This window comes from Phyllobates terribilis, unplaced genomic scaffold (genome assembly GCF_046119375.1).
Source record: "Phyllobates terribilis strain yellow unplaced genomic scaffold, ASM4611937v1 Scaffold_1__5_contigs__length_1240528914, whole genome shotgun sequence".
Taxonomy (NCBI): domain Eukaryota; kingdom Metazoa; phylum Chordata; class Amphibia; order Anura; family Dendrobatidae; genus Phyllobates; species Phyllobates terribilis.
Window position 1 is genome coordinate 505,015,864 of NW_027362761.1, and position 18,903 is coordinate 505,034,766.

General features: G+C 42.8%; 2 protein-coding genes across 7 annotated transcripts in view; one reads left to right on the top strand and one right to left on the bottom strand.

The window, feature by feature from the left end:
* The window catches only part of SGTB (small glutamine rich tetratricopeptide repeat co-chaperone beta), a 292,085-nt gene that overhangs the window by 193,700 nt on the left and 79,482 nt on the right, over nucleotides 1–18,903 (top strand). The window contains exon 1 of one of the 3 annotated variants that reach the window (XM_073680228.1): nucleotides 14,201–14,266. The exons of 1 other annotated variant lie outside the window; for it this stretch is intronic. The gene's annotated coding sequence lies outside the window, so the exon portion shown is untranslated. Of the gene's footprint in view, nucleotides 1–14,200; nucleotides 14,267–18,903 lie in introns of those variants that run through there. One more of the 3 variants, XM_073680230.1, reaches the window with a different exon arrangement.
* NLN (neurolysin) overlaps nucleotides 1–18,903 on the bottom strand; it is a 126,725-nt gene that overhangs the window by 80,793 nt on the left and 27,029 nt on the right. The window contains exons 1-6 of one of the 4 annotated variants that reach the window (XM_073680224.1): nucleotides 9,124–9,270; nucleotides 8,162–8,418; nucleotides 6,959–7,107; nucleotides 3,840–3,947; nucleotides 3,308–3,410; nucleotides 327–487 (exon numbers count right to left, since the gene is read on the bottom strand). In XM_073680224.1, coding sequence (XP_073536325.1) covers nucleotides 327–487; nucleotides 3,308–3,410; nucleotides 3,840–3,947; nucleotides 6,959–7,107; nucleotides 8,162–8,418; nucleotides 9,124–9,206 — 861 coding nt within the window. In that variant the 5' untranslated portion in view covers nucleotides 9,207–9,270. Of the gene's footprint in view, nucleotides 1–326; nucleotides 488–3,307; nucleotides 3,411–3,839; nucleotides 3,948–6,958; nucleotides 7,108–8,161; nucleotides 8,419–9,123; nucleotides 9,454–10,553; nucleotides 10,676–18,903 lie in introns of those variants that run through there. The other 3 variants (XM_073680227.1, XM_073680225.1, XM_073680226.1) reach the window with 3 other exon arrangements.

Genomic DNA, 18,903 nt, shown 5'->3' on the forward strand with positions numbered 1-18,903 from the left:
CCACAAAAGATAGGAAAAAAAAAAACTTATGTTGGTCTTGGTCTGTCTAGTAAGAATAGATATGCTGATACTGTGCATTGTGAAAAATAATTCAATTGCTGGAATAAGACTTTAAAGAGACAGCCGACCTAGTGCCCCTAAACCATGACTGTATTGTACTTTCAAGATGGATTATAAAGTCATTCTGACATGAATTTTCAAAGTAAGTAAACCAGCCTCACCTGGTCTAAGAAACCAGTCATTAATTGTGAAATTTTGTGACATATCTGCTTCAATACTACTATGATTATGATATGTACATGATGGGTAGAACAAATTGTACTTACTTCCATACACCTACTGTTGAAAGCCGCTTCCAATTTCCTCCTAGTTTCAGGAACAGAGCATTTCTTAACAACAGGAAAATAATGTGGATACTGGAGAGTTACTTTGTAATTGTCGCCGCCTGTTTTTTCTAAGCCGTCAATGAAGTCAGTAGGAAGACCTTCTGTAAAATAACCCAATGCAGAGACTAATGTTTCTCCATACAAGTTCTGCAAATAACTGCATATAATTTTCATGCCGGTCTTGATGAGGGGGCATGCTGGAGTCAGAGGCGCCTAATACGTTAAGAGACCTCATAATGAAGCAAAAGTGTCAGACAAGTGGTGTGCGCCAAACCACAAATCTTACTCCAGTTATTGACTAGATGTAAACAAGAGGCAAATGGAGTTTTTAGAAGTAATTAACCCCTTAACGACCATGGGTCTTTCTGTTTTTGCGTTTTCATTTTTTGCTCCCCTTATTTCCAGAGCCAGAACTTTTTTAATTTTCGTTCAATATGGCCGTGTAAGGGCTTATTTTTTGCGGGACGAGTTGTACTTTTAAACGCCATCACTGGTTTTACCATATCGTGTGCTGGAAAACGGGAAAAAATTCCAAGTGCGGTGAAATTGCAAAAAAAAATGCAATTCCACAGTTGTTTTTTGGGTCCTTTTTTTACCACGTTCACTGATTGCTAAAACTGACCTGCCATCATTATTCTCCAGGTCATTACGAGTTCATAGACACCAAACATGTATAGGTTCTTTTTTATTTAAGTGGTGAAAAAAAAATCCAAAGTTTGCAAAAAAAAAAAATTATGACGCCATTTTCCAGGACCCGTAGCGTCTCTATTTTTCGGGATCTGGGGCCGGGTGAGGGCTTATTTTTTTCGCGCTGAGCTGACGTTTTTATTGATACTATTTGGGGTAGATCTGATGTTTTGATCGCCCGTTATTGCATTTTATTGCAATGTTGCAGCGACCAAAAAAACGTAAATATGGCGTTTAGAATTTTTTTCTCGTTACGCCGTTCACCGATCGGATTAATTCTTCTTTTATATTGATAGACCGGGCGATTCTGAACGCGGCGATACCAAATATGTGTATGTGGGGTTTTTTTTTATTATTTTATTTTGAATGGGGCGAAAGGGGGGTGATTTAAACTTTTATATTTTTTTATATTTTTAAAAACATTTTTTTTTTTTTACATTTACTGCATGCTTCAATAGTCTCCATAGGAGACAAGAAGCAGCAGTTGTCTGATTGCTTCTACTGCATACAGGCGAGGAGCAGATCGCTTGTATGCAGCAGAAATGCTCATGTGCTATGAGCGCTGACCACTAGGTGGCGATCATAGCAATTGAGACATGACAACCACAGGCGTCTGCTGCAGACCCTGGGTTGTCATGCCCACCCATCAATGACCCGCGATCACGTGACGGGGTCACAGATGGGCGGGGCTTAGGACGCGCTTCCCGGAAGCGCGAGTTAAATGCCGCTGTCAGAGATTGACAGCGGCATTTAACATGTTAACAGCCGCGGGTGGATCGCGATTGCACCTGCGGCTGTTGCGGGCACATGTCAGCTGTAAGAATCAGCTGACATGTGTTCGGTTCAGTGCGGGCTCAGCGCCGGTGCCGACCTGGTGCGTACTATTACTGACCAGGTCGGAAAGGGGTTAAAGTAACAAAGTCTTTATTAGATACATATATATTTTACATATTAAAAATCATGTGAAAAGCACTTAAAATACAGTGTGCTAGGGACAGTACAAACACCCTAAAGAGTAACCAGCCAGGGATACACAGGTAGTAAGGATAAAGTCCTGCTAAGGTACATAATAGTATTCAAATTCTAGAATAAACAAGCTCAAATGTATAAGGAACTGGCACAAGGGTAACCTTTAAATTATAGTCTATTAAAAGGGCAGACAATGCTTCTATAATACCCGGAAACTGTCCAAAAAAGAGGACTTATAACTGTAATAGAATATTGTACCAAAGGCATCAAGTGTGGACATGTGAAGTCACTTACCCACAGGCTGGGGACCCCCAGAAGGGATGAAAAAAGTGCAGTTGCGGCTTCAATACACACGTTTCGCATTGACCGTGCGTTGATTTTTCAAGGGAAGGTACTGGTATTGCCCCTCCAGGACCACAGCAACTGATCACATGGAAAATCATGTGATCGGAAGCGGACCAATGGTGCTTTTTTTTTTTTTTTTTTTTTTTTTTTTTTTTTTAAAGCAATGCCCATTACAATCACATTCATGAGCTAAACTTTGATGTGGTCATAATTCAGCTGACAGAGTTCATAAAAAGACAGAGTTACAACAAATTCCCCATCGGAGTGAGCTTTCTGACGGATTCTTAGTTAACTTGTTCTGCAGTCAGCAATGTGCAGCGAAACAAAGCATGTGAAAGCTAACCAGTGCAAAAATTTTAATTACACTCCATTGCAAAAAATTTTTGCCTAAAGTATGAGCAATTAAGTAAAAAAAAAAAAACTGTGCCTCAATAAACAATTAATATCCTTCAACTGCCCCAGTGCTTGTTTCACAGCTACACTGATCAATACTGCTGTATAATGTCTACCATGCTACTGCTGCTTCTGAGGGTGCTACATCAAGAAAGAACCACAAGGATCCCTAATATTTGTGTGTACTACGTATGGGAGACATCATAGCAGCTAGTGAAAATGCAGGATGCAAGTTTTTCGGAGGCGGTACACTTCTTAAGACTGACAGTTCAGACCAGCAGTATGGTTGTGCCTCTGGCTCGAATGTGCCCTCTCTGAAGCTGTTAGAGGCAGTTTTGCCTTTGCAGCATCGGAGTAGCACAGTGGCACTAAAGTTGGCCAGATCGTGCCCTCCAGTCATCCAGCCTGATTTAGATCAGATCAGCGCTTAAAAACTCTATTAAAAAACACTTCAGCTTCACTTCCAGAGTTATATGCATATTTAATATTGTAACTGTACAGTAAGGCTACTAAAGTAACAGACGTACCGAGTTCTGCTTTTGTGAAAAGGAGACATGTGTTGTCCTCTGTCAGATTTTTGTTGAAGTCAATACTTAGTTCACTCATCTTTTTTTTCATGCTTTTTATCTCCTAGGTAAAATAAAATAAAAATACTTAAAAACGTCAAGAAAAGTATAATTGATAAGATTCCCCCAAATTTCACATAGAAACTTATGTTCATACCCTCTCACTCACTGTATGCAGAGGAATATGGAAAGTCAGACCGTTCCAACGGTCCAATCTCGGACGTGTGAACAGCCCCGAAAACTATCATAGGTACGAGTGCTATTCATGGAAAGCAGATAACACCGGTACGAAAAAAACTGACGTCTGAATGAGGCCTAACATATTGGGTAGGAAGCAGGAAAACCTTCACGTTGTGTGTGATTCTTGGTGAACGCCAAAACCTATGATCTGGTTGTCATTCATAAATGTATTTTATGCTCAGCACCGACAGAAAAGACAAAGAAAAACCCAAGTTTCCACATGTAGAAAACACACATTTCTGGTAATACTCACACTCTGTACTTCTGGAGGAAGATGGAGTCCATTGCGGCTTCCAAGTTGCACGGACTTCTCCAAATATCGTCTCACCTCCGGCTGCAGCTGTTCCGGGTCTTGTGTTTTCTAGAAACAATAGATACATGCTGCTGTATTGTAAGAGCAATAACATGATGACCGGGCGCTGTCACTATAGTCACCGCTGCAGCCCAGGCCGGCGGCCACCGCTGCAGCCCAGCACATGCAGTGCTTACATGTTCTTTTAAATTGAGCACTGCAAGCAGTGACCGGATGGGCTGCAGCACATAATCTGGCTGGCATTAGTGACCATGCGCTCCAGTACGGATTAGGAGCGCATCAGGCAGTCTGGGGAGCGGTACAATTCCAAAGAGGATACATGAGAATAATCCATAAAGGCAAGGCACGCTGAATGTTATGGTTAGGGATACACAGTGACTCTCATGTGGCTGCATCTGTCAAACAAGTCAAGACCAAACCATTAGTGCAACGTACTGCGATTGAACTGTAAGGAAACAGCAAAATCACAAACTGCAGGAAGGTCCGCAGTCGTACCCAACTAGCAGTGTCTGACTATGGGAGCAAAGGTGCGTTCGTCTACCAGTGGTTGTAAAAGATTCATGGGTTGCAGCGCCGTTCTATAGACAATAATTAGGGGCAGCATGGTGGCTCAGTGGTTACCACTGTTGCTTGCAACGTTGGTTTTCTTGGGCTCAAATGCCACCAAGGACAACATCTGCAAGGAGTTTGTATGTTCTCCCCGGGTTTGGGTGGGTTCCTCTGAGTGTTCTGATCCCCCACACTAAAGACAAACTGATAGGGAAGTTCGACTGTCCCCATTGGGGCGCAAAGTGATGTGGTATTAATGGTGCTATATAAGTGAGTAAAATAAATAAATGTGATACCACATTGCGATTCTCAGGACACGTGATAGTCGCCCCCGCCTAAGGTAGTTGTGTTGCCCCTTCAATCCCACTTACTCTGACAGTGAAAAACACAGCTGCACACAAAGCGGGACAGATGGCGAAGCAGGAGTGCAATGCTGGGAAAGTATCACACGCCTCCCATTAATTAGGAAGGAACAGGTGCATGATCTTGCTGGCAGCCGGATGGCCGCCTCAGGTACTGTACCGGCAGGCGGGCAGCTGCGCCTTCTCAATCACTGTGCCAGAGCGGGTGGAAAAGACACAGCTTTCCAATGGGCTGTGCATCCTCTAAGGTAGAAATATGGTCTCAGAATCAGAAAGAGGTATATTTTTAAGAACTAATCATAACAGTCCCAAAACTCCTAATTCAAATACCAAACATTTCACTAGACATAAAAAAAACACAATCTGGGAAAAGGTGAATAATCCAAGGATAAGGTGAGATTCATGCAACAATTCTTAATAAAAGCTTTAATTTTCTTGAAAAAAATAAATAAATAAAATGACAGGGAGAGCCTCAAAAAAGGGACACTTAATCAGCCTGGAGAAACTAGAGATAAGCTTTCCCTGAAGTTTCTGAGGGCTGATTAAGTGTCCCTTTTTTGAGGCTCTCCCTGTCATTTTATTTATTTATTCAAGAAAATTATAACTTTTATTATTAAGATTTGTTGCATGAATCTCTTCTTATCCTGGGATTACTCACCTTTTCCCAGGTTGTGGAATGTAGCCTGTATAGGATATCAACATGTAAAAGGTAGAAAGGCCTCTAAACAGGGTTTCTCATGGTAATATACTGTAAATCTAATGCATTTTTCACAATGATTTCAAGTTATGATCCATTTATTAAAGAGATTGTCACTTTTCCTGACAAGTTTATTCTAATAAATAATTATATTGCTCATTGAATAACCGTTCTTAGAACTCTGCATTGTGCTATCCCTCTGTTATCCCTCCTGGAAATGTATGAACAAACTGACAACAGGGTGTTACCATTCCCTCTTGTGAACATAATATGGTCTAATTTCTAGAAAGTGCAATCTTAGTCTGGACAGTCTTAAAACACGCTGGTTTATCCAAGTGTCTCATGGGAGGTTTGATACATGTTGTACATCTCTAAATGGCCAAGTCTGAATTTCAACCATTTATCAGTTGATTTACTTTGATGCCCTAAGTTGCTCCAAACTGTGTTGCAATTTTGGTACAAAATTTTTGCATGACGCGGGAGTTGCACAAAAATTTTCCGACTTTTGGCTTTCTCATGCCAGTTTCGCCTAGCTCCACAATAATGATGGTGACGGGGGCATGGCAGAGCCGTGATGCCAAACCTGGTCTAATTCATGATCAGCTAAGCTAAGAGCTTGTAAGCGCTGCACTTCTTGTCTAGGAAACTAGCCACCTCTGATACACTGGAGCGGTGGTCAGTAAAGTAGTCACTTAAACTATAGAATTAAAAATCCCTACTTTGTTAAGAACAGAGAGGATTATTAATAAATGGTAAAGTGGATCACACTTTAGGCCACGGCCCCACTATCAGTATTCGGTCAGTATTTTTTCTCAGGAGTGGGAGCCAAAACCAAATGGGGAACAATCAGAAAGAAGGTATAATAGAAACAAGTGCAGCAATTCTGCATTTATCACCCACTCCTGGTTTTGGCTCCCACTCCTGAGAAAAAATACTGACCGAATACTGATAGTGGGGCCGTGGCCTAAAGTGGATTGTTTTTAAAGAATTTGAGCATAACCCTTTAAATTACAATACGGGATCATGTAGCTTAGTAATTAGCCCCTTTGTGTACCTACCATTGTCACTACCGACTAGACAATGCCAGACTTTGTAGGGAAGTGATACATTGATACAGAGAATACTGACACCCAGTTGTCAATTCAATTGTACATTTCCAGGATGTATAACCGAGGAACAGCACAATACAAAAGTGTAAGCAACAAAGCTCCAGAATTGTTATTTTATGGAGAATAGAAGTGTTAACTAAACCAGATATGTCAGGAGACCCAAGAGGCCATTAAAAAAAACAAGATATATAATCTGTTCTAGTGCTAGACTAGCCGCAACATTAGCATTTTCATACTTCTTGGAATATAAAAGAAATAATCTGTTAATTTATGTGACTGAGCAATAATTCCACTGTATTGTGCTAAAATAGATGTGGCAAGGAGTTTGGATACTTTACTCACGTGAAAATGGAGAATTCTTCCAAATATGTCTTCCCTCATATTCATTTCAACATCAAAATCAGACAGCCTTTTATCGGCCTGCGTGCTGGCCATCCGCACCTCTCTGAGGGGGGACACGTGCTGTGGGAAATCTAACAAGCTTCGCTCCACTGTGGAGAGACCATAATGGAAGCAACGGTTAGTGGGACTGTGGCCACGACGTGTCAAGAGACAACAGCAATTAAGGAACACACAATTTAACACATGATGCCAGGGACACTGTGCCGAGTGCGGAGGAGTGGCGCAAGTCTGGGAGTATAGATTTGGGGGTCTTTATTTTTTACACCACCATTACCCTTAATTTTTAAAGTAGGAGTCACTGAAATGTTTAGCCACACCAAGGGTGCACCGGGGGATGGGGTAGAGGGGGCGGGGAACGTTCTTCATCAGCGGTCCCATTTATGTGAAACAACCCCATTCCACTGAATGGTATAGAAATCTTCCGCTTGGGAACTCATCCTTGAAAGGAGTTTTCCGATTTCATAAAACTCATTTCCAGTTGCACATTTTATTTTTCTTTCTTTAAAGCAAACTACTTTATTCACCCTCCCCAGGTCCAGAGCTGAGTCTGTGCTGCTGGCATTGCATTGACAGCACTGCAGCCAGTAACTCAGCTCACGCTCTGCCCAAGGTGACGGCTTGAGCTGCTGAGCTCATTGATTAGCTGCAGACAATAAAAGACACTGGAAAAAGCAGATGAGACTCTGCATTGGACCAGGGGAGGGCGAGTAAAGAACACATTTTTCCTTTTTTTTTTTTTTAAAGCAAAACTGCAGCAGACGAACCTGGAAAACCCCTTTGAGCTCTCACTGATGCCCTCAGCCCAATGTAAAGGGTTTTTCTGCAAATTTTAAAAGTTCTATGCAGGATAGAGATAACTATAAAGGAAAGAATGGAGCAATAATTACCTATCTGCCGCTGCTATGGTCTCATCCATGACCAGAAAGGATGACATCCTGAACACCTGACCAGATCGGCTGCAGGGTCTGGTGCATGGTGGTCGGGATGTCATCATTTCCAGATTCCACAGAGACCACCGATGTAGCAGGGCCGGGCCGGTGGGGGATTTCAATGACAAATATTGCTTCTTTCATGTATTCAGATTCTGACTCTCCATAAAATGTTCAAACTAGTGGAGACCCCCTCTAACGTAACGACCATTACCTGCGTATTCTAGCTCCAGGTAGGCTAACACTTTGACAGTATTTTCATATGTGACTTTCTCGACCTCCAGTGCAGCTACAGCGTCATACACGCTCTTAGTCCTTGTTATAAGTTCTTCAGTCCTGCTGTGAATATCCTCCGGTGACAAGTCCCACCGCAGAAGATTCTTATCGGCCACCAGGCTAGACGCCATCTTCATGGATTTGGGCATTTCTGAGCCCATTGTCACTTTACATAGGAATCTGCTGCTCCGTAACCTGTTGTGGAGAATGGAATAATGTTAATAACATAATGTACTGTGCAAAAGCAAAATAATACAATAGATCACACAATAAACGCAGGTATAGAATAAAATACTGCCAAATTCAGACATCTTTGAATCACAATCTGGGTCAGGAAACCCACGACCGCTCCATGCATCGTGGTCTGTACTTGGACCGGCCTCTTCTGTACCGTCACACAAACTGGACGGCGAGCAGAGCCACAGAGTAAGACCTCATTCACATGTACCATTTATCCAATAAGACATCACTATATTCCAAGTACTACAAGTCCCAGCATACAATAAGAGGTTTCCACTAGATGCCCCCAGGTATGTAGTACTACAAGTCCCAGCATACAATAAGATGTTTCCACTAGATGCCCCCAGGTATGTAGTACTACAAATCCCAGAGTACGATAAGATGTTATCACTAGATGCCCCCAGGTATGTAGTACTACAAGTCCCAGCGTACAATGAGATGTTATCACTAGATGCCCCCAGGTATGTAGTACTACAAGTCCCAGTGTATAATAAGATGATATCACTAGATGCCCCCAGGTATGTAGTACTACAAGTCCCAGCGTACAATGAGATGTCATCACTAGATGCCTCCAGGTATGTAGTACTACAAGTCCCAGCATACGGTGAGATGTTATCACTGGATGGCCATGCACATAGTACTACAAGTCCCAGCATCCACCTGCCATAGAGCGGCGCTGGCCAGCACGGGCTGACATGTCGGTACCTGCAGGCGCACACACACAGCCGTGCTGCTGCATACATGGCCGGTCAGCGTGCACTCCCAGGCTTGGCTACTGACCACATGTCAAGGACGTGCCGGCAGCCATATTTCTTAAGGGTAAGGTTCCCTAGTAATCAGCGCAAAGAACACCCGCGGCTTCTGTACGGTGTTCTGCCCTCCACAACAGCGGCCACATTCAACAAGCCTGAGCGCTAATGCTCTGCAAGCAAAGGCTGACACATAACAGTGGGCTTCTCAGACAACGCTCACACAGGCCTGCAGGCTTCTTGCCCACAGTTAACATGACTGCACTAGAACAGTAGTGGGCGGAGCTTACCTGTCCATTCATTACTATGTAGTAGTATAGCACGCCCCCTAGTGGTACAGGACACTATAGCAAGGGGCTGGTGGTGGAATAGAATGATGAATGGAGAAGGCCGATTCTGACCTTGAAAAATGAAGTGTTTTGAGAAAGTATTCTTTCCTGGAGAACCGCTTCCAGAATAGATATAATTTCAATAACATAACAAAAAGTATAATTTTATTAATTGTATACCAACATATATATACGACTGCACTTAACAAATCAGAGAGTACATGTACAAACAGTATCAGACATCTAATGCAACAAGAAGGGTCACAAGAGCTTGCAATCTATGAGGAAATAAGGTTCACTAAAGGTGAAAAATGCTTGAATGGTATGGTCCAGCCATCAGTATGATAAATAGGGTTATACGTGAAATATTGCATGAAGGGCTCACCACTGAGTATCTGTGTGTCCAGATATAAAGAACTGATGAGCATGGAGTGTGTGAGCCGATGATAGGCAGAAGCAGACTCTGATAGAAATGAAGGAAGGGAGAACTGAAAAAAGGAAGATCAGGGAGGTGATGTGATAGACCTGTCTAAAAAGATCTATAGATAATGAGAATTCATCAGCTTATCCGGGGTAGCACATTCCAGAGTACTGGTGCAGCACAAGAGGAGTCTCCAAGAAGGGAGTGTTAGATTCAAATTGTTTGAGTGGTTGCCGTTTTGTATGTCGTTATACTCCATTTTGTATGCTTTCAGATAATCATGTTGTATTTTATTAGTGTGTAGAAATTTTCTTGGCATGACGCCCAGACTCTTATCTTTCTTGGAGTATTATCTTTTGAGAAATTATTGAGATTCAATATTACGTTGACAGATAAAGGAATTAATTGAACTCTCTCTGAAGGCATAGTTGATTCGGATTATCTGGATAACTAAAAAAAAAGTTAATTGTTAAAATTAATAATTAAAGTTGATCGCTTTGCATCTGCGCATTGTAAAATTAGCTATGTGAGGTTTTTTTGTTATATAAGCTTGTGCAGCTCAATAAACTTTGGAGAACCCCTGATACTTACACCGGATTCCTGTGAATGATGTTCTCTCCGGTTGTAGTCGCTCTCTATGTACAAGGAAGAGACTGCTGTAATACAAGGAAGGCTAGTCTCAAAAGGTTATTAGTCTTACATCATTAGCAAAACAGACAACATGGGTAAGGTGGTAGACAGAGATAAGGGAGGAGATGTAGAGAGTTGCGGAAGTTGGGACACCTTTTTATGTGAGTGTGATAAGTTTATATGGTATTCTGTAGAGGGTTGACAACCAGTGCAATGACTGGCACAGGGTGGAGGCATCGGTGTAGTGGCTGGAAAGAAAACTGACACTGGCTGCTGCATTCAGGATAGATTGGAGAGAGCTTAATAAGAGCATTTCTTATTCCTATACTACCTCCGTATCCCACCTTCTGTGTTGGTGTACCTCAAGTTTCTGTCCTGGGACCCCTACTCCTATTCCTCCCTTTCTATACCTTTGGCTTGGGACAACTCATAAGGTCCCATAAATTCTGTTACACTGAATTGGTAAATGCAATGCTGGTGGATGTGGACTCACTGCGCCATGGGCCATGCTTACCCTGGAGGGGCATGACTAGGTGTCTGCCAGGTCTTCACTAGAGCCTGGGCTGAGGCTGGGCGGCCAGTAGTCGCCAGGTACCACTCCAGAATAGTCCCCAGAACTGCAGCAACTGACCGGAGGGTCAGATTCGTGGGTATGAGGTACAGGAGGTTAAAGACGTGGTCAGACAGTCTAAGGTCGGGGCAGGCAGCTGTTTAAAGATCCAGCATCACGTGAGTCCTGGTTTAGTAGTGTGCATGGTATTCCCCAAAAGTCAGGTCTGTTGTGGATTGCACACACTATGCCGTTCCGGAATCTGTATACACGCATTAAAAGGTACTTAATCCAAAAATATCACCTATCCATTGAATAAATGTTAGATAAGTTAAGGTTTGACCACTTAGACTGATTTTTAAACATGCATGTACGAATGAGGCCTTAAATGTACCCACAACCTCGAAGAGGGAAAGTATAGCCTGTGGTAACCTGTGTATATAAGAACTGTACCTTTTTGGTGCTGGATAGCTGAGTGTGCGTGTGTACTACTATGACGCACAGGACAAGAGTCTCTCCTAACAAAAAGGAGAATGGTGTCAGAAGAAGTGTGATGTGGATATGTAAACTGACTGTGGTGTGCACTTATCGCACTGCGATAGGCGAGTAGGTGAGGGTGAGAAGTGGAGTCCCCCTTTACCTGAGTCACATGGAGAAAGGAAGCTGGTGGTGTGTGTGACAATATCAAATATTACTTTTATATTTTTGCTTAAAGTGAATCAGTCTCCCCAAAAATACATTTTAAATAGGCCAAACAGTGCTGTAGGGGATGTAGTGCCTCTAACAACCATACTAGCACTGTACCGGTTACTAGTGCGGTGCCTGAGAAAATAACTTATAATTCATATGCAAATGAGGAGGCTTCGGTGCACCTTCAGCATGGATGAGAATTAGGTGCACAGTTACACATCCTCATTTGCATATTGGGGCTTCTTCCAGTGGCGTAACGATCGTGGTCCAGCGGGTCAGGGATCCACCGGCGCCAGCAAACACTTCAACTGGATGTGCATCCACAGACCCACATCCATCTGAAGTGTATTGCACGTCACAGACCCATCGGGCCCGTGTGTGGCAATACACGCTGTCGGACAATCAGAGGCTGTGCATTATATTTTATGGGTGACTATGGACTGTGCATTATCCTTTATGGATGACTATGGGATGTGCATTATCCTTTATGGATGACTATGGGATGTGCATTATACTTTATGGATGACCATGGAATGTGCATTATGCTTTATGGATGACTATGGGCTGTGCATTATGCTTTATGGATGACTATGGACTGTGCAGTATATTATATGGAGGACTATGGGGGGTGCATTATACTATAGAGAGGACTATGAGCTGTGCGTTGTACTATATGGAGGACTATGGTGAGTGCATTAAACTTCTGCTATGGAGCCCCATGACTTCTATGTATGCCCCCTAGGTATATCATAGTTCATTTTTTTCTAGACATTAAAGAACAGTGGTAGAACGGGGGACATATACCACGATGGGGTATATATAATAATAATAATAATCATATTATTTATATATTGCCAACATTCCCCAGCACTTTACAATTAAGCGGGGACATGTACAGACAATAGATTCAATACAAGGTAAGACAGTTTAAACAGTTACATTAGGAGTGAGGTCCCTGCTCACAAGCTTACAATCTACAAGGAAATGGGGGAACACAATAGGTGAAAAGTGCTTGTTATTTCAGGTCTAGCAATTATAGTAAATAGGGATTTTCATATAAAGCTGCCGGCTTCACAGGAGGTCATGCGTGGCGGGAAAGTGAAGGAAAGGTAAGTATTTAAAAAAAAAATCAGTGGCCACACTAGTACATGGATGACTACGGGCTTTGCATTGTACTTTATGGATGACTATGGGTGCATTATACTTTATGGATGACTATGGGTGTGCATTATACTAAAGGATGACTATGGGCTGTGCATTATACTTTATGGATGACTATGGGCTGTGCATTATACTTTATGGATGACTATGGGCTGTGCATTATACTTTATGGATGACTATGAGCTGTGCATTATACTTTATGGATGACAATGGGGTGCATTATACTTTATGGTTGACTATGGGGTGCATTATACTTTATGGATGGCTATGAGCTGTGTAGTATATTATATGGACGACTATGGGGGTGCATTATATTTTATGGATGACAATGGGGTGCATTAAAGTTTATGGATGACTATGGGCTGTGCATTATACTACACAGATGATTATGAGCTATGCAGTATATTATATAGAAGACTATGGGGTGCATTATACTTTATGGATGACTATGGGGTGCATTATATTATATGGAGGACTTTGTGGGTGCATTAAACTTCTTCTATGGAGCCCCATGACTTCTATGTATGCCCCTGGTGAGTATAATGGTTTATTTTCTTCTATATATTAAAGAACAGCAGCAGAACGGGGGACATATACCAAGATGGGTGATATATACCAGGATGGGGCCAGGATGAGGGACATATATACCAAGATGAGGTTGAAAACTTGCAACTGGGCCCATGAGACTCTAGTTAGGACACTGGTCAGGAATGTCACTCTCCACAAGAAGAGACATTACCCCTTTTACCCCAGCACAAAAGGTTATAAAACTCACTCCAGTAAGGGGTTGGTGTATAAAGTGGAGTAACATTTCTAGACCAAATTTCTCAAATATAAATTTTGCCCAGCTGCAAGCAAAACTGACTTCAGCAATTCCTCTCATGATAATTTCTTCTCCCCAAAGTGTATTACAAAGATTTCACCAGAGCATCATTTCAACAACTGTGTGATAAAAAAACATTATGGCAGTAACATCTACGATGTGATCTGCTCTAGCCTCTTCCTATTAGAAAAGTAGAAAGAGAGTACAGCAGTAACTAAAGCTTGGGGACCTAGAAAGGATGGATCTATAAGAATGGGCATCACGAGCCACCAAGTGATGGAGAACTGCCAGGTAGTGGCAAATAAAAGGTTAACAGATGCGACTAATAGGGTAGCAGCAGGGAGGGAGCTCTTCACACTGGACCTATTGTGACTGAGGGGTTGTGATTGTCAGCGAGACGCCTCCCTCTGTCAGTTCCACACACTCCACAGGCTGCTGCAGGTGTGCACGGTAAGGAATGGTGCTGGTGCTGCCGCCGCCGTGTGATGGGTGGGATGATGCACCCACTGGACCCTCTCAGCTCTTTGCTCTGGAAATGATAGTGATAAAAACTATAGATGCTCTGGATGTTGACTGTTAAATTTTTTTTATTCGTGGGGACATCCTCCTTATATTACATTTTTAACTCTTTCCTTTTCAGACTGCATTTACGCAGCTGATCAGGGCCCAGTGTCTGTGGTCATGTAGACTGCTCACCTGCAAAATAAATCTCACCGCCCCTATGTGCTAGTGTTCATGGTACTGATGAGACTGCATGCACGTGATGCTGTGGAGCACGGGGTATCACGTCATTTTTGGTGGATATATCTCATCTGTTATGTTCCTGGTATGCAGGGATGATGCTTTTTTCCCCATAAAGTGATTGCATGGCATCCGGAAAGCCCTGTCCTACTTATTTGTTGCAGGGTTGCTGTGTACTGAATGCCAAGTACATGAAGCACAGGATGCTGACTATAGCTATATATGTGTGTGTGTGTGTATATATAGAAATATATATAGATATATATATTGGAATGAGTAATAGGATTTGTCCGGGTGGGTTGCTCAGCCTCAGTAGCTTTTAGGCCTCATGCACACGAGGGGCTGAGATGTACAGGCTGCAGTTCAGGTCTACTATTCCGGTCCGTCCATCTGTCCCCCAGTATTCTAGGTGAGAATACAGTAAGGCTCACACATCCGATTTTATTGTATGTTTTCTATCCATGTTTGTCACAGATAGAACACGAACCCATAATAGTCTATGCGTGCTGTTCACATGTCTGTTTTTTTGCCCTACCGAGTGTCCACAAAGGAAAAGAGTCACGGAATAAAATCACTTGTGGGTAAGAAAAAAAGACTGATATCATTCTTGTTGCATCCTATTGCTACAGCAAAAAAACTGATGAAACACTGATGGTAGAAACTGACAAACACTGATGAAAAATCTGATTCAAAATATTAATGACAATTGGTCAGTTTTTCACCTGCGTAAAAAAAAACCTAAAACGGACATGTGAAACCAGCCCAAGGTCTAATCCTCATGTCCGATTTTTTCTCTCATACGAGGGAAAAGGGACCGATGTTCATCAGTGTTTTGGATTAGATTGTTCATCAATGTTTCGTTAGTGATTTTATCATATGCCAAAAAATTTCAAAGCTTTTCCTGTCCGTCACAATATTATAATGAACAGCACACGGATTGCACATAGATGGCATTTGTGTGCGGTCTGGGATTTTTATGGACCCATAGATTTGTATGAGTGATTTTAATCCATAACTCAAAATAAGACATGTCTCTGTGATTTTTCTGGGATGACAAGGGCCCCCCAGGACCATCGACTTTGGGGGTCCACTGCATCTGCAAATATTACATTACTCTCAATCACAAAAGTACCAATGCTTCTATATAAAAAATACACTGGGTAGATAGTTAAATAAGTGATGAGATACTGCCTTTGTCTGTACATGGCGACCCAAGTGTATTGTGCCAACTACGGCTCATATAGGGTGGTGGAGGGTCCACTACTGCACAGGGGCCCATTGGGGGATTCACCTGTTCCTGGGCCAGTCCCATCATGCACATAGTATTAGATCCATGAAAAACATGGGTAGAACACATATATGTGAAACTCAAATGTCTGAATGAGGCCTAAGCAACACAGCAAGCCACGGGCAGACATACCATTGGTGTAACCTGTGCAGCTGCACAGGGGCCCAAGAGGCAAGAGGGCCCCTTTCTAAAGCAGGTGGAATTGTGCATTATGATGAGCTATTGAAATGCTAAGGCCCCCATATATTGTTCTTGCACAGGGGCCCTCTTCTGTCTGTGTCCGCCAGTGCAGCAAGCAAATGCATGTGCTTGTGTGAGAGGGTGGACCAGAGCTCTGTCCCCCTTAAGAAGACGTCCTGTCAAGTGGGTTAAAATTGTTAAAAGTTGTTTTTGTGTGATGACAGTATTTGCACATATTATAATAATTTTTATTTTTATAGCGCCAACATATTCCGCAGCACTTTACAAATTTTAGGGGGGACTTATACAGACAATACAGAATAAGCATATCAGTAGAATGTACATATATTGTATAATGCAGCCTTGATATACTAAATAGGATAAATAATAATACATGGACTGGTCGCCAGCCAGTATGTGTGCAGTCCTGACCGAGGCTATTAAGTGCATGGATGGTATGAACCTGAAATTGAAGAAGATTTTAATATGGGGGAAAACTGGGACGGACTGATAGTGTGTGGAGGCGATAGGCCAGTCTAAAGAAATGGGTTTTTAGGGTCCGCTTGAAACTGTGGGTATTGGGAATTAATCGAATGGTCCTGGGTAGTGCATTCCAAAGAATTGGCGCAGCACGCGAGAAATCTTGGAGACGGGAGTGGGAAGTTCGGATTATGGAGGATTTTAGTTTTAAGTCATTGGCAGAACGGAGGGCACGTGTAGGGTGGTAGACAGACAAGGGAGGAGATGTAGGGGGGTACTGAAGCATGGAGCGCTTTGTGGGTAAGCGTGATAAGTTTAAATTGAACTCTATATTGGATGGGCAACCAATGCAATAACTCGCACAGGGAAGAGGCATCGGTGTAGCGGCTGGTGAGGAATATGATCCTGGCTGCTGCGTTAAGGACGGATTGGAGAGGGGAGAGTTTAGTAAGAGGGAACCCGATAAGTAGAGAGTTGCAGTAGTCCAGACGAGAATGAATAAGAGCTACAGTAAGAGTTTTTGCCTAGTCAAAGTTGAGAAAAGTCCTGATTCTTGAGATGTTTTTGAGGTGTAGATGACATGAACGAGCGAGTGATTTGATGTGAGGAGTGAAGGAAAGATCTGAATCAAAAATGACCCCAAGACAGCGGGCTTGTTGCTGGGGAGTAATGGTTGAGCCACAAACGGAAATGGCAATATCGGGCACAGGTAGGTTAGTGGAGGGAGGAAATACGAGTAGTTCAGTTTTTGACAGATTCAGTTTTAGACAGAGGGAGGACATAATGTTAGACACAGCAGAAAGACAATCACTGGTCTTTTGTAGTAATGCAGGGGTGATGTCCGGAGCAGAGGTGTATAATTGGGTGTCATCAGCATAGAGATGGTACTGAAAACCGAATCTGCTGATTGTTTGTCCAATGGGAGCAGTGTATAAGGAGAAAAGAAGGGGGCCTATGACTGATCCTTGAGGAACCCCGACAGTAAGGGGAAGGAGAGAGGAGGAGGAGCCGGCGAAAGACACAGAGAAGGAGCGGTCAGAGAGATAGGAGGAGAACCAGGAGAGAACAGTGTCCTTGAGACCAATAGTGCGGAGCATAGTGAGGAGGAGCTGGTGATCCACAGTGTCGAATGCTGCAGAGAGATCCAGGAGAATCAGCAGGGAGTAGTGACCATTAGATTTAGCTGTTAGTAGATCATTAGAGACTTTAGTGAGGGCAATTTCAGTAGAGTGTAAAGAGCGGAAACCAGATTGTAAAGGGTCAAGAAGAGAGTTGTCTGAAAGATAGCGGATTAGACGGGAATGGACCAGGCGTTCCAGGAGTTTAGAGATAAAGGGAAGATTGGAAACAGGTCTGTAGTTGGCCGTGCAGTTCTGGTCAAGGGATGGTTTTTTAAGTAATGGATGTATGCTGGCATGTTTAAAAGAAGAGGGAAAGATACCAGATGAGAGGGAGAGGTTGAAAATGTTAGTTAGGTGAGTGGTGACAGCTAGAGAAAGGGACTGAAGAAGATGTGAGGGAATAGGGTCACTGGTGCAAGTGGTAGGGCGAGAAGATGCAAGGAGCCTGATCACTTCATCTTCCGTGACTGGTTCGAAGTCAGAAAGTGAGCAAGATACAATGTGGCAGGGGAGAGCATGCATAACGTTTGGGGATTGGGAGAAAATTTTTTCTTTGAAATAATATCAGATTGTCAGCGCTGAGGCCTGTTCTTTTTGATTGAGGAGAGAATGAAACGTGTCAAAGAGTAGTTTAGGATTATTGGAAAGTGAGATGATGAGGTTGTTAAAGTAGGTTTGTTTGGAGAGGTGAAGCGCAGAGTTATATGTTTTCAGCATAAATTTATAATGGAGGAAATCTTCGGGCTGATTAGATTTTCTCTACAGCCTTTCAGCGCACCTGGAGCACTGCTGAAGAAGACGTGTTTGAAGCTTGTGCCAGGGTTGTCGCCGTCTATGCCGAATTGTTCTTTGTGTAGGAGGTGCAGCTTCATCCAGGGTGCGTAGCATTATTTCGTTACAATGCTTCAATGCAGAGTCTGGACATGAGAGGGAGGAGATAGGGGCCAATGATGATTGCAACTTTTTCATAAATTTCTGGGTGTTAATGGCGCGTATATTTCTATAAGTGTGGAAAGTGGGGGTGTCTTGAGTAGCCTCACAGTTCTTGACAGAGAATGAAAGAAGATTATGGTCAGAGAGTGGAAGGGGAGAGTTAGTAAAATCATGTACTGAGCAAAGCCGGGAGAAGATCAGGTCCAATGTGTTCCCGTCTTCATGTGTAGGAGAATTAGCAAGCTGTGAAAGGCCGAAGGAGGAGGTTAGTGATAAAAGATGAGCGGCAGATGGGGAAAGAGAATCGCCAATTGGGATGTTAAAATCTCCCATGATTATCGTGG